At 39.2% G+C, this 12,805-nt stretch overlaps 1 protein-coding gene across 4 annotated transcripts in view; it reads left to right on the top strand.

The window, feature by feature from the left end:
* The first annotated feature begins 209 nt into the window (after nucleotides 1–209).
* ADGB (androglobin) overlaps nucleotides 210–12,805 on the top strand; it is a 235,673-nt gene continuing 223,077 nt past the window's right edge. For all 4 annotated transcript variants that reach the window (XM_088161594.1, XM_088161592.1, XM_088161593.1 and 1 more), the window contains exon 1: nucleotides 210–288. In XM_088161594.1, coding sequence (XP_088017720.1) covers nucleotides 227–288 — 62 coding nt within the window. In that variant the 5' untranslated portion in view covers nucleotides 210–226. The remainder of the gene's footprint in view (nucleotides 289–12,805) is intronic.

Genomic DNA, 12,805 nt, shown 5'->3' with positions numbered 1-12,805 from the left:
GGCTCCATCGACGTTCTTTGGCCAGATTCCTGAAGCTGCCGCAGGAAGCGGTATCTGGTACGCTCCCTTGCCCGCGAAGGCATTCCACGCCGTTCCTTTGGCTGCCGGAGCACCAAGCGGGCGGCGGGGCCGGGGCGGGCACAGCGCCTTCCGCGGCCCCGGGCAGCGGCGCGGCCCGCGGGGTCGCCCGGCAACGCGGTGGACGCGGTGCGACCGGCCCGCGGCCATGGCCTTCAAGGCGGGCAAGAAGAAGGAGGTGTCCAGCAGCTCATGCGTCTCCCCCAAAACGTGAGAGCCTGGGAGAGAGGGAGGGTGGGCGCGGCAGGATGGCAGCCCCCGCCGGCCGGCCCGACACCGCAGTGCCCAGCCTGGGCTCCCGGCTGGAGCTCCCCCGAGTTTCCCTGCCTCGTCCCGGGCGGCCGTCCGTGTCGGCGGGCACCTGTGCGGGGCCGCCCTGGCACCGCCGTGGCACCGGCCGGACACGGGCGCTGTGCGGGCAAACAGCTCGTACTAAGAAAGTTCATTTGCTCGTGTGGGTGCTTTAAGCTGGTTTCTGAAGCCGACGTGGGGGTTGGTTGTTCCCGGGGTTTTGGTTGTTTGTTCAAACTGGGGGCCCGGCTCGTGTGGGAGTTGTACTCCCTCCCTGCTGAGGTCCTTGGAGCACCCCTGGTCTGGCACAGTGCGCTCAGGCTTTGCGCACAGCAGGGGCAACAAAGCCTTCAGCTGTTGCTCGGGGGCTATCAGAAGTTAAGAGCTCAGTGAAATTATTTTAAAAGAACTTCGAAGCTGTGAACCAAGACAATAATTTTGGGAATCCGGGCGCTCTATTTTCATCAAGTAGAGGAACCAGACTAACTGTATTTTTAGGGACGAAGTGATTAATGAGTGTTATAGCACATCAGTTTCACTTACAGAAGGGAAAGACGATTCTGGAAAGTTTGCTTTACGTTATAAAGAATCTGAGGAAAGCAAGTATGTTAAAAAAAATTCTTCCTATTATTTTCTTAAAGATTTCTGTGTAAATAGCATCTCTTGAGTTGTTTTTAAATGATTTGCTGTTTACTGGGTCTTTAGTGTGACTTTGTATATTTCTGTGTAAATGTCTATTTCTTCCCAGAGAGACAAATAAATAGAGAACATTGACATTCACTGTCACTGTTTTGACTTGTGAGTTCTGTTTCTATGGTGTTAGCAGCTTTCTCATCCTAATGTAAGCCCGAATGCATGGCACTGTCAGTTCAAATGAAAAAGGTATATCGTGTATGTGCTTATGGCCATTGTTTCTTTTTTTTCTGCCTTAAAAGAAAGTTTCAGTTGTATCACTTATTTCTCTCCTGAAATCAATCTCAAATGCCCCTTGGTGCTTATTTCATATTTAGTTACACAGCCTTACTACACAGTAGTTTTCTCTTTCATATTTTCATGCTTCTGTTTTATATTTCACACCATTTCGCCAACTTTTCTGTTGTTGGCTGCCAGTATCTAGTTCCTTCTCCCCACTGCACCCTTTCCTTAGTAACTGTTGTTGTTTTGGCCATAGCCGTGCTGTCCTTCATATTTATTGCTTCAAACAGTTTATAAAAATTTTTCTGATTAAATTTAAGCTATCAGGGACATTTTTTTTTAGCTGTTGGAGAAAGCAAAGTGTTTTATATAAGGACGAGTAGTTTGAAGATGTCCTAGTGGTGGCTTAGTGATTTTGTTTCTTCAGTAGTCTAGTAACATGTTACAATAGCCGATTGCAATGCAGAGCCATGAAAACATGGAATAAATAGTTTGTATGGGTTTTTTTCATCAAGCCTTTTGGGTTTATCATGTGGTAAACCGTTGTGATGCAGAGTGCTCCTGTTGTAAACACTTTTTTGTCATTCTGGAATTTTACTAAGGCCTTTTGGATGAATGGATGAAAAAATATTGGTTTGGGTCAATGCAAGTCTTTCCAAGTTCAGCAAATGACCTGATAAGCCTTGACTAAATTGTCAAGAAAGATTTTTCTTTGACATCTGTTGAGCTGTAGAACTTAATTTAAATCAAGGAAGGCTATTGACAGTTTATTAAATTTTTGTGTACATAACTTTCTGTCATTAAACAAAAATTTTACTGAAAAAGTAGACCCATTTTCTCATGAAACTGTAGGGAATAGTGCTATAAAATAGCTGAAAATTTTATTTCAGTACCTGGTATGCTTTTAGTCATACTGTTTTGCTCTCTCAGTTTTAGGTGAGTGGATCAAATCTATTCTACTACAGGATTTAGTCTCAGTAAGATCTTCATCCTGCTGAAAACCCACGTGAACACTCTCATCGAAGACCTGTATGAAAGCCTGGTGTTATAGAACTCTGGAAATTGTTGGTAGTTGGGAACTGAACATAGTGGGACTAAAAGTTTCCCCATGGAAACACTTTCAACATCTTGAACAGCCTTTCTTCTCTCTTGCCCTTGTTTCCCAGATGGATTGGAATTTATATGCCAAACTCAGTATCAGAAAGATCTTTTAGCATTCTTAGTCCCTTTGAAAGGATTGAAGCATTAAAACAGTTCTTTACTCATGGTGTATGCCAATGGTCTCCAAAACTTTGTTGTTGCACAGCCCAATTAGTGGAAAGTTTTTGAGTGCACCGTTTCCATGTATGTGTATTTATTCCTTTATCTATTATATATACAAACTACTCAAGCTCTAATATTTTTTCTTTGTGTGCACTATCTGCTATGCAGACCATTGCTATAAAACTGCAGAATTTCTATGGTAGACAATAAGCAACTAGGCAGTTCAAGTTTTGATCTACAGTTGGTAGCTTTTATAGGGAGCTTTTTCTTTGGATTAGATTTATTGGTCAAAAGTTAGAACCACAGGCTGTGGTGATTTATGCAAAATGGAGGCTATATGTAATTTTTCAGTTTTCCACAATGTTTCTAGACTGCTTTCCCCTTTGTCATAAGATTTGTAACGTCAGAAAGGTGGGAATGCAATTGAGAGCAGACAGATGGATATGTTATTTCTTTCTATGAAATGGAAAGATACTGTGTAATGAGGAATATCTGTATTATGGTAAAGATGCAATATAGATATAATCTTGGTCTACAAGAACAAGATACAAACATCATTCATTTAATAGAAAGTACAGGTTTAGACCCAAATGCAGAGAAAATTCAGTTTTCTGATATAAAGCTTAATCTATGTCATTGTCAAGAACAATCAGAAGAGTACTGAGCTGATTGTGCAGGAGATGCTCTGGGATAAAATGAACATTACTGATGCTCTTTATAATTGTTGAGAAAAACTGCTGAACATGGTGAAACATGGTAAAACAACTGTACTGTGTAAGTCTATAATTCATTCTTCATTTTGTTTGGTAAATCCTGTGTTGAACGGGGTGCTCTGTTTCCTCAGGTAATGATTTTCTCCTAATACTAGGCAAGTGTTGGTAATGATTATAAATGTATTATCAAAGGCAATTTACCAAGTCTTTTTTAAAGAGTTGTGGAAATTAGAAGTAAATCTTATACACACACTGTAAGATTGCAGCTGTTTTCATTGGAGATACCCTAATTGCTTCTTATATATTTGGATTTCAGTAAAGCTTTTGATACTATCACTCACAGTATCCTTCTGGACAAAATGTCCCACACACAGCTGGATAGACACATCATGGATGGGTGAGCAACTGGCTCATGGGTCAGGCATGAAGGGTGATAGTGAATGGGTGAATAGTGAATATCAGACCGGCCACCTGTCACTAGTGGGGTTCCTCAGGGCTCCATCAGTGGCCCTGTGCTCTTCAACATCTTCATAAATGGCTTGGACTCAGGACTGGAAGGGACACTAAGCAAGTTTGTAGATGATGTAAAATTGTGAGAAGCTGTTGACTCCCTCCAAGACAGAGACCATGCAGAGAGACCTCAGTACATAAGAGAGATGGGCAATCACCAGCCACATGCAGTTTAACAAAGTGCCACATTCTGCACCTGGGATGGGGCAACCCTGGATATATGGACAGACTATATATGTATACTACAGATATATGGGGAATGAGATGCTGGAGAGCAGCACCTGGGAGGGTGGGACCTGGGAGTCCTGGCCAATGGCAAGTTGAACATGAATACAACACTGTGGGGGGCCAGCTGCGAGGTGAAGCCATATGAGGAGTGGCTGAGGTCACTTGGTCTGTTCAGTGTGGAGGAGACTGAGGGGAGAATTCACTGCAGTCTTCCTCTTAAGGGGAAGAGAAGAGGCAGGCACTGATCTCCTGTCTGGTGACCCATGGCAGGACCTGAGGGAATGACATGAAGTTGTTTCAGGAGAAGTTTACACTGGATATCACTTCACCAGAGGGTGTTTGGGCACTCCATGTTCCTCAGGGAAGTGGTCACAGCACCAAGCCTGACAGAGCTGAAGCAGCATTTGGACAACATTCCTGGACACATGGAGTGACTCTTAGGGTGCTCTGTGCAGGGTCAGGAGTTGGACTTGGATGATCCTAGTGGAATCCAACTCAGAATATTGTCTGATTCACTTTGTGTTCATTCTGTTATCCAGCTTGTTCAGGATAAGACAGAGACAATTACTGTAAACATTTTGTGTAAATCTATGAAAACCTAAGTAATATAACTATGTAATTTGAAAGACAAATGGATATTGGCAGCCTGCCTGAGAAAATGTTGCCTTGTAAGTTTAGTATTCTTTTGTAATTGCAAGATAGATTTTCTGTTTTATTTTAGAACAAAGCTTGCAGTTACAAGGACAAAAATGCTAAAAATACTTTGTCTTTTGACTAATACTGTGTTTCTGATAGTCTTTCTGACTGTTTTTATATGTCTCTAATGATCAAAGTAGTAAATAGAAATATAAGTAATATAAAAAAGAAAAACACTAATTTTACTTTAAACAATTTGTAAAAAAAGTCCTGAAAGCTGTCAGCGCTTACAAAAAAATAGTATTATAAATTTCATCTGTTGTGAATAAAATTAATGCAGAAATCCTCTGAGACTAATGTGTACAAACATCTGTGCAATATATTTTTATCACCTCTAAAATCACTTTTCTTGATTTCTAGTGAGATCAGACTTTTTTCCCCCCCCACAAGTATTTAGAACAATGAGGACAGTACATCTGCACTGTGGAAAATCAGTCAGGATTATGGGTGGATGTATTGCCTTGTTGGAGTGAGACACCTTATAAGCATATGGAGAAGGCAGGAAAATTCCTCTGGACTTGGTAGCTAGACTTCCCTTGGGTCTCTGCAGGATGCTCCACTGGGTCTCTCTTCATTATTGCTTTCTAATTAGATAGCATTTCCCTCAGGAGTTAGGCAGCTGCTGGAGATGATGGGCTGAAGAGCTCAAAAGAACTGCTGCCCTTAGAGCTTTTCTTAATTGCACCATTAGAGGCTACTGAGAATCTGATCTTTCCCAGGTTTCAACAGCTATGGTGAATAGGAATTGATGTCTTTGGTGGTACTGAAAGAGATTCTGGCTAGTAAGAATGGGTAATGAATTAAAATGCTTTTAAATTAATTTGATGAAGCTCTGTGCCATCAAGCCAAATCTTCTAAATTAATCTTAAGCCATCAGCATCTATCTCAATTAGGGTTTGGGCTATTAGGGACAAAAGTGAGGAGTTAATGGTTGGTGCTGAGAGAGGCAAGTGATTTAGGGGTAATTGTGGCACAGACAGAGGTCACCAGTGTATGTAGAGGAAGGTCAGAGCAGTGCTGGAGTTCTTTTTAGAGCGTTCAGTAACTAATATTTACTACTGATGTATCCTTAAGGACCAGCAGAGCAGAGACAGGCTGATGCCTGCATTGGCTGGAAGAAATGAATTTTTAGCTGTGTGCCTGGTTGATTGTAATGAGTAGCAGGTTGCTGCACCAATTCCTAGGATTACCTAATGTTTGTTATTAAGATTAAAGGATGGGACAATAAGAGCAGAAAAAATTGGTGACATTGCTAGTTCATTCTTCAGTTCCCATATGCCTAGGATAAGGCTTGTGATTGAGGTTTTATCCACTGCCAGCCTGTGTTCTTTAGGTCTGGTAGTTTAGAGAATATAAACTGACTAGATTAATTTTTTGATGTTTTGAGTTTGTTAGATAGGCTGAAGATTGACAATGGTAAGAACTAATATCTCATGGATAAGAGCATGGTAATTGAACTTGAAGCTTTTAATGTTACGCTGGACCTCTCATGTTGGTTAATGTAAATTTTGATGGGCACTAAAAATTTACATGGAATCAGTGAACCAGCCTGCAAAAAAGAAAACCATTGAAGATTATATAAATACATAGCAATACATCGAGCTCGGGAAGTGCTTGAGCAGTATTCTTAAAAATACTTGGAGACTGTGAAAGCATTTGACAAATATGCTAGATAAGCTTTTATGCTCTTTGCATGTTTTCAGTTGCGGTATTATTTGAGATAAGGTGTTGGGCTACAGTTCACCCATTCTCTCACTCAGTACTCTTGCTCTCCTGTTTGTGGTCCGAGGGGGTAGCCCAGTGGTACATCTTTGACTTGCAACATATGTTACAACATGTTTTATTTGAGAGAAGGGCTTCTGTTTACCATAAAAGCTGGTTACATTCGTATGTAGGTGCTTATGCTGGTTTTTGGCTGTGCATGAGCTACAGTCAGATTGAGTGGGCTTGGAGGTTATAAACAGCTTCTGCTAGAGACTTGAAACAGGGTGAACCTTTTGGACAAAAGACATTGAGGATACTAGCCCTAATTTTGCATTTTTTATTAGATGTATCCGTTTTATGGCTAATTCTGCCTAATTTATTAGAAACTGGGCTGTCTTTAAAAATATTATTAGTTTCAAATGTCATGGTTTAACCCCATCTGGAAGCTCTGACCCACTCTTCTTGCTAGCTCCTCCTCAGCAGGATGAGGGCAGGAATCTGGGTAAAAATGCAAAAATTTGTGGGTTGAGATAAAGACAGCTTAATAGGTAAACAGCAAAGCAAGAGAAAGAATTAATTCACTGCTTCCCATGGACAGGCAGATGTGCAGCCATCCTCATGAAAGCAGGGCTCCATCACATGCAGTGGTGACTCGGGAAGACAAATGTCACTCTGAATGTCTTCCACTTCCTTTTTCCTCCCCCAGCCTGTATTGCACAGCATGACAACATTTGGTAAGGAAAGTCTCTTTGGTTGTTTGGGTTCAGGTGTCTGGGCTGAGTCCTCTCTGGTCCCTTCTTGTGCACTCCCAGCCTATGTGCTGGGGGAGCCATGTGAGAAGCAGAAAAGGCCCTGACTCTGTAGTCACTGCTCAGCAATAACTGAAGTATCACTGTGTTGTCGACACTTTCCATCACAAAACTAAAATATGTCCCCCCCTACAAGCTGCTCTGAAGAAATTTACTTCAATCCTAGGCAAACCCAGTACAGCTACTCACTGGACTTCGCAAGGAAAAGATTTATATGACGAATTTTAAACATTCACTGCATTCATAAGCTGCTGAACAATTGTAACTGGTAACATATTACAAGATTTTATACTCTTATTACAAAGCTGATTTTTGATAATTCCGGGGGATCTTCTGTCTCAAACAGCTCAGTTCAGATCCTTTCTAGTTAAGGCTTCACGAGACTCAGTGACTGGTGTATCTGGAGCTATAGCAGTTATTCATCTCCAGTTTGCAGCTACTGTCCTGACAAAGCTGAGGATGTTTTGAGATCATGGTCTCCTTTAGCATGCTGCTAGTTGCTATCCAAAGATAAACAATTGTTCTGGTTTGAATGCCTGTCTGTAGCCTTTTGGAAGGCATTTCCTGGTCTCTCAAATAATTTAGGCACAACATATATCTGTAATGGCCCAGGATTCCAGGACATCCAGCTGCATAACTGAAGGGTAAAGTATCTACGTACCTTAAAATTTAACCATCTGAAACACTGAGCAAGTGGTACCATCCTGCATATACGTACTTTCCCCAGACATAGCAGTGTTTGTGAATAAATGTGTTGTGATCTTAGGTTCATGATTGTTCTTCAGCAGTTAATTATTGCATCATTGACCATCTGCAAGCTCTACCACTATATTATAGTATTAATACCTAAATTCTAACCTGACTAAAGCTAGAGATGTTCCTGAAGAGTTCGCATTGTCTTTCTTAAGCATGAAAGAACCATGTTTTATTTATTGATGTTTATTGTCTATTTGTTTTGTAAGTAACTCATATTTGTGAGGGCAGTAATTTTGTTAGTATCAGAAAAAAAATTTCTAAATTAGACGTAGAATTACTGACCAGAAAAATGAAGCTCTTGCTTTCAGTACTTGTGCTTCATTAATTCAAATTTTTCAGTACACAATACTGAAAACACAGTACAGCTTTACATAGTCAATTTGTTGGTACTTTTTTTTCCTTCTACTTTTAACTTTCTTTTTAGTTTCATGCTTTGTGTTGAGATATGCTTTTTTTCCCCCAGAATATCATATAAGCTGACCAATGAGTTTAATTTTTATTAACTAGATTGCATGTTAATTAGAAAATTATGTATTCAAATTAATTTTCCTAGTTAATTCTAATTAAAACAAGGAACCCCTGAGAGCTCAGCCTATTTGATCTGTAGATTTCAAACTTCATGGACTCATGGGCATGAAAAATATTAAGTCATTTACTAGTGGCAATATCACACTAAATGCTGTACTCCCTACTGATCTTAGTTTTAGGTTTTTCTTTCCATGAAACTCAAAGCACTGTCAGAGAATCTTGCAGGCAAACACTCCATGGGCCCTTGGTTGGGGACTGTACAATCAGACTGTGCAAGAGGAGCTTTGACTTCTAATACGATGAACAGTGTAATGAACAGTGTGATGGAGAAAAGCAGCTTTCAGCAGAACTGCATAGCAGAAAATGTACTGTCAAAAGAAAAATACTAATAATAGTGCTTTGAAACTAGAAAGCATTCTTAAAGTATCATGTTAGAGACTGTGTTTGCTGGGGATAATTCATCTACTTAAGCAGAATGGTCCTTATCTTCTGTGAACTCTCTGTGACCATCACAGAAGAAATGGGATTTCCTGGTTTTCTTAACAATGCATGCAAAGTGCTTTTTGAATGAGTTGGCCTAAATCCACAGAAGTACTGGCATGCTCTGCCATGCAGAGACTTTTAGCTCTTGGTTGATTGGTTCAGGTGCCATACAGAAGGCACAAGATGTTTTTACAGAAGCCTATAAAGAAGCAATGCCATGCAGTTCATATTCTTCTACTTGATACTTGAGTATACTTCAGTGTCAAAAGAAATCTTCTTAGCATTCTTACAGCTGGGTCCCAGGTAAGCTTATAAACTTATAACACCTAATCATTTGCTGCTAGTTGGAAGAAGAGCACATTGATCAGGCAGATATTTGATCTGCAAATTGGATGTAGAAGTGACTTGCTTTGAAATCTGTGGCTTGTTGGAAAACTGCAAGATGCAGCTCGAACCCGTTGTTGTCTGTGGCAGTCTGTTCACTTGGCCCATCACCGCCCCCTTTTGAAACCAGTTAACCTCAGAGGATTTGGATCAGCTCACCATCACACCTGGAGCACCACTCAGAGTCAACCATAACCATCTTGGAAGAATCAGTCAGAGATCACTTATTTTGGCTGAGACTGGTGCCTGAAAATGACCAGAAAAGACATTCCTCTTTCCAGGCTCTTGCTGTGACATTATCTAGGTATTTAAATAGATAATCATATATATATGATATATATATTGTGTATCGTATTTCCTCCTGTAAAACTGGATAGAAAGCCCACCTCTGTAGACTGTTTTTGATTCTGTACATTACAAGTGCTCATTTAAGAGCTAGATAATACAGTGTTTCTGCCTTGGCAGGCATCTTTTGGAATTAATTTTCAACTTTCCACTCTTGAGAATGTAATATAAAATAAATAAATTTGAAAGATATCTTTTAAAGGTTTAAGTGACCTCCAGTGTGGTAAAACATGAAAGGCTATCAAATGAATGACCTTCAGGCAATCTGATACCTTTCATTGTGAAGAATGTTTTTCAAATAAGTAAAAGGTATTTTTTTCTCCATTCTGTATTCAAAAGCTTTTTTTTAGCAGATCTTTGGCTCCATAGAATCAAGAGCAGAGAGTTTTCACTACAGCTGTCTCTCAGCACAGAAAATAGTAGGCTGGCAGGCTACAGAGTCTTGGGCTGCCATTTGAAAGCAGCATATACATGATACTGTTTCTCAAGTATATAATGTCACCTGATTTTACTTCTGTCTTTGAGCAGTTTACAAATGATAGTTCATGCAATAGAAACTATTCTTCCCAGAATGCAAAAATTGAAGGATCAGGGTCCAAAATTCTAACGTTGCACATGAGCTTGCTATGAGCATGAAGGTTGAATTTTACAGAAATTCCTCCACAAAAAAAAAGAAAAAAGTTGGTTTTTTGCTTTACACAGATTTTGTCACACAAGATAAAACAAATCCATTGTGATCTATATTCAGTTGCTTATCAGTCTATTTGTCACCAGTTTTTTGAATGCATCTTCATTTTTTCCCCTAGCACAAAGATCTATTACTAGATTCTGTGGTTTATATTCAATTTCTGACTTCAAGTTTTTATATAGCAAAAAGGTTTAGTTGGTATAAATGGATAAAAACAGCAAAAGACACTCAGCTTTAGCTGTATTTCTAAAATTACAAGGATAAAGATTCAGATAATATTTATAGGGCAACAAATAGAAAGGAGAACAAACAAAAAAATAAGAGTTTTAAAACCTACAATGCATCTAAACCGCTATTTTCTATTAGTTTTTCTTATAAGCCATGTCCAAGGCAAGCTACTGTGTAAAATTTGCAGAAAAGATTTGGCATATAGGGCTTTCCTTCCCTCTCCTAGAGCCTGGAAAGAAAACCAAGAAGGAATAACGTTTTCTGTTAACATGAAGGCAAATAAAAATAAGCAAATGTGAACTTCTAGCTGGCAAAGCTAAACGTGTGGCTAGGTAACCATCTCTCTTAGCAATGTGTGTGTGTGCCTTCAAAAGAGGCTCATTCTTGACAAGTTACTGAGATCTATTATAGTAGTTTGTCTGACACCTACAAGGACATTAGCTATGTTTAGAAATGAGAACATCACACTTGGAAGCAGTGATCTAAATTACAGACCACTTTAAAAATGATATGTCTATAAAGAATAATCAGTTGTTGTTCATCTTTTCCATCATCACTTTAATTTTCCAGTTTGAACTTGAGTCACACAGAAATAATTCTGCTTTTTGAGGAATAAATCCTACCCCAGTATACAAAAGTGAAATGACAATAAAACCTATTGTCATAGGCTTTTGCAAGCAGCTGTGATTGCAACATAGATGATTTAGAATTATTTGTTCTGCTCATCATACCTGAACTACATCCATGGCTTGAGTCTCCCCAAACGTGAGAGCTCTGAGCACACAGACTAGAGTATTTTGCTTCTGTAGAGAATCCTGTAAGTTTTGGCTCCAGTATCCAAGACAAGGCTAATGGCAAGGTGTTGTAATCAGTTCATTCATATTTTGGTTTTATTTTGTAATTGGTACTGACTATTCTAATAATAAGGAGAAAACTGTATTGCCTTATTATAGCTGCTTATTAAAATCTCTGATTGTGACTCATTCTTTGCATTCCTCTTTTGAAGAATGGCACTAGGAATAAAGAAAAAGAGCAAATCATTTTGCCACAGTTACTGATACTCGGCCAGACTTTCTTGTATCCTTTAGAGATTCTTACGAACTTGAGTGTTACCATGGTTTCTGCTCTGGGTTTCTAAGATATTCAGATACTACTTTTAAAAAATCATTTCAGTGATTATAGTTTAAAAGAACCTTCTTCTATAAATAAGGTCTTCAAAGGAGCCTTTTGTCTTTCAGGCTGGAAGAGATTAAAGAAAAACTTAAGTAGCTTCCCTGCAGGGCAGATTTGGAGAAAAAGTTGAAGCATCTGTTTGTTCTCTGCCCTCTTTTTCCTAATATAAAAGCTTTACTGAGGACAGAAGTTGTTTTTTTCAGTGTTCAAAGAATCCAGAGAAAGGAACACTTTTTTTTTTTTTTTTTTTTTTTTTTTTTTTTTTAACTTCCTCTTAGTGTCTTCCTGACTTCTAAAAAAAATCTGCATGGTGTCACGGAATTATTATTGTCTGATGATCCAGAATGACATGAGTATTGGGAAAGTAAGATTGGAGTAGCCGTGCTGTTCTCAAAGTACCTACCAATGCTTCTGTAATTCTTGAGAAGACTCCATTCAGAATTGCTGAGTTCCTTCTCTAAGGAATGATAGATAGATAGATAAATTATCATAGATAATTTACAGGTAGATATATCTATTTTAGGAAGAAAATATTTGCTTCCTAGACTCCATTAATCAAAGTGAATAGATCTTGCTTTCAGAATGTGGTAGTGCATATGTTTACAGACTAAACGACTGTATTACTTGAGAGCACATTTCCAGTGGGCTTTTTTCCTGGCTCTCTATTAAATCTGAACTCTCTGAAAAACTTAGGTTGCAATCTGTCTGCATTTTCTCTGTTGTGCTTGTCTATCCTGCCATCCCCTCTTTCCTCTGTTGGCACTATATCAATTATACCAGTATTCTTGGAGAAGCTGCTTAAAGAGTCAGAGGTGAATTAATGCTAACTTCATGGTATTTAATTTGGCAGTTTATTCTTCCTTTTTCTCCTTTAGGGTTTAGCACAGGATTAAAAGGAAGTCTGCAAGTTGGTTTATAAAATACTGTTGCACAATGAACCCATCCAGCCTGAGCATAAAATACCAGTAATTTGCATTGTCCTTGTATCTTACAGTTAATTTCAAAGAATTCTC

This window comes from Sturnus vulgaris, chromosome 3, assembly GCF_052056855.1.
Source record: "Sturnus vulgaris isolate bStuVul1 chromosome 3, bStuVul1.hap1, whole genome shotgun sequence".
Classification (NCBI taxonomy): domain Eukaryota; kingdom Metazoa; phylum Chordata; class Aves; order Passeriformes; family Sturnidae; genus Sturnus; species Sturnus vulgaris.
Note: the sequence above shows the minus strand (reverse complement) of the source record. Positions and strands in the feature narration are given on the sequence as shown.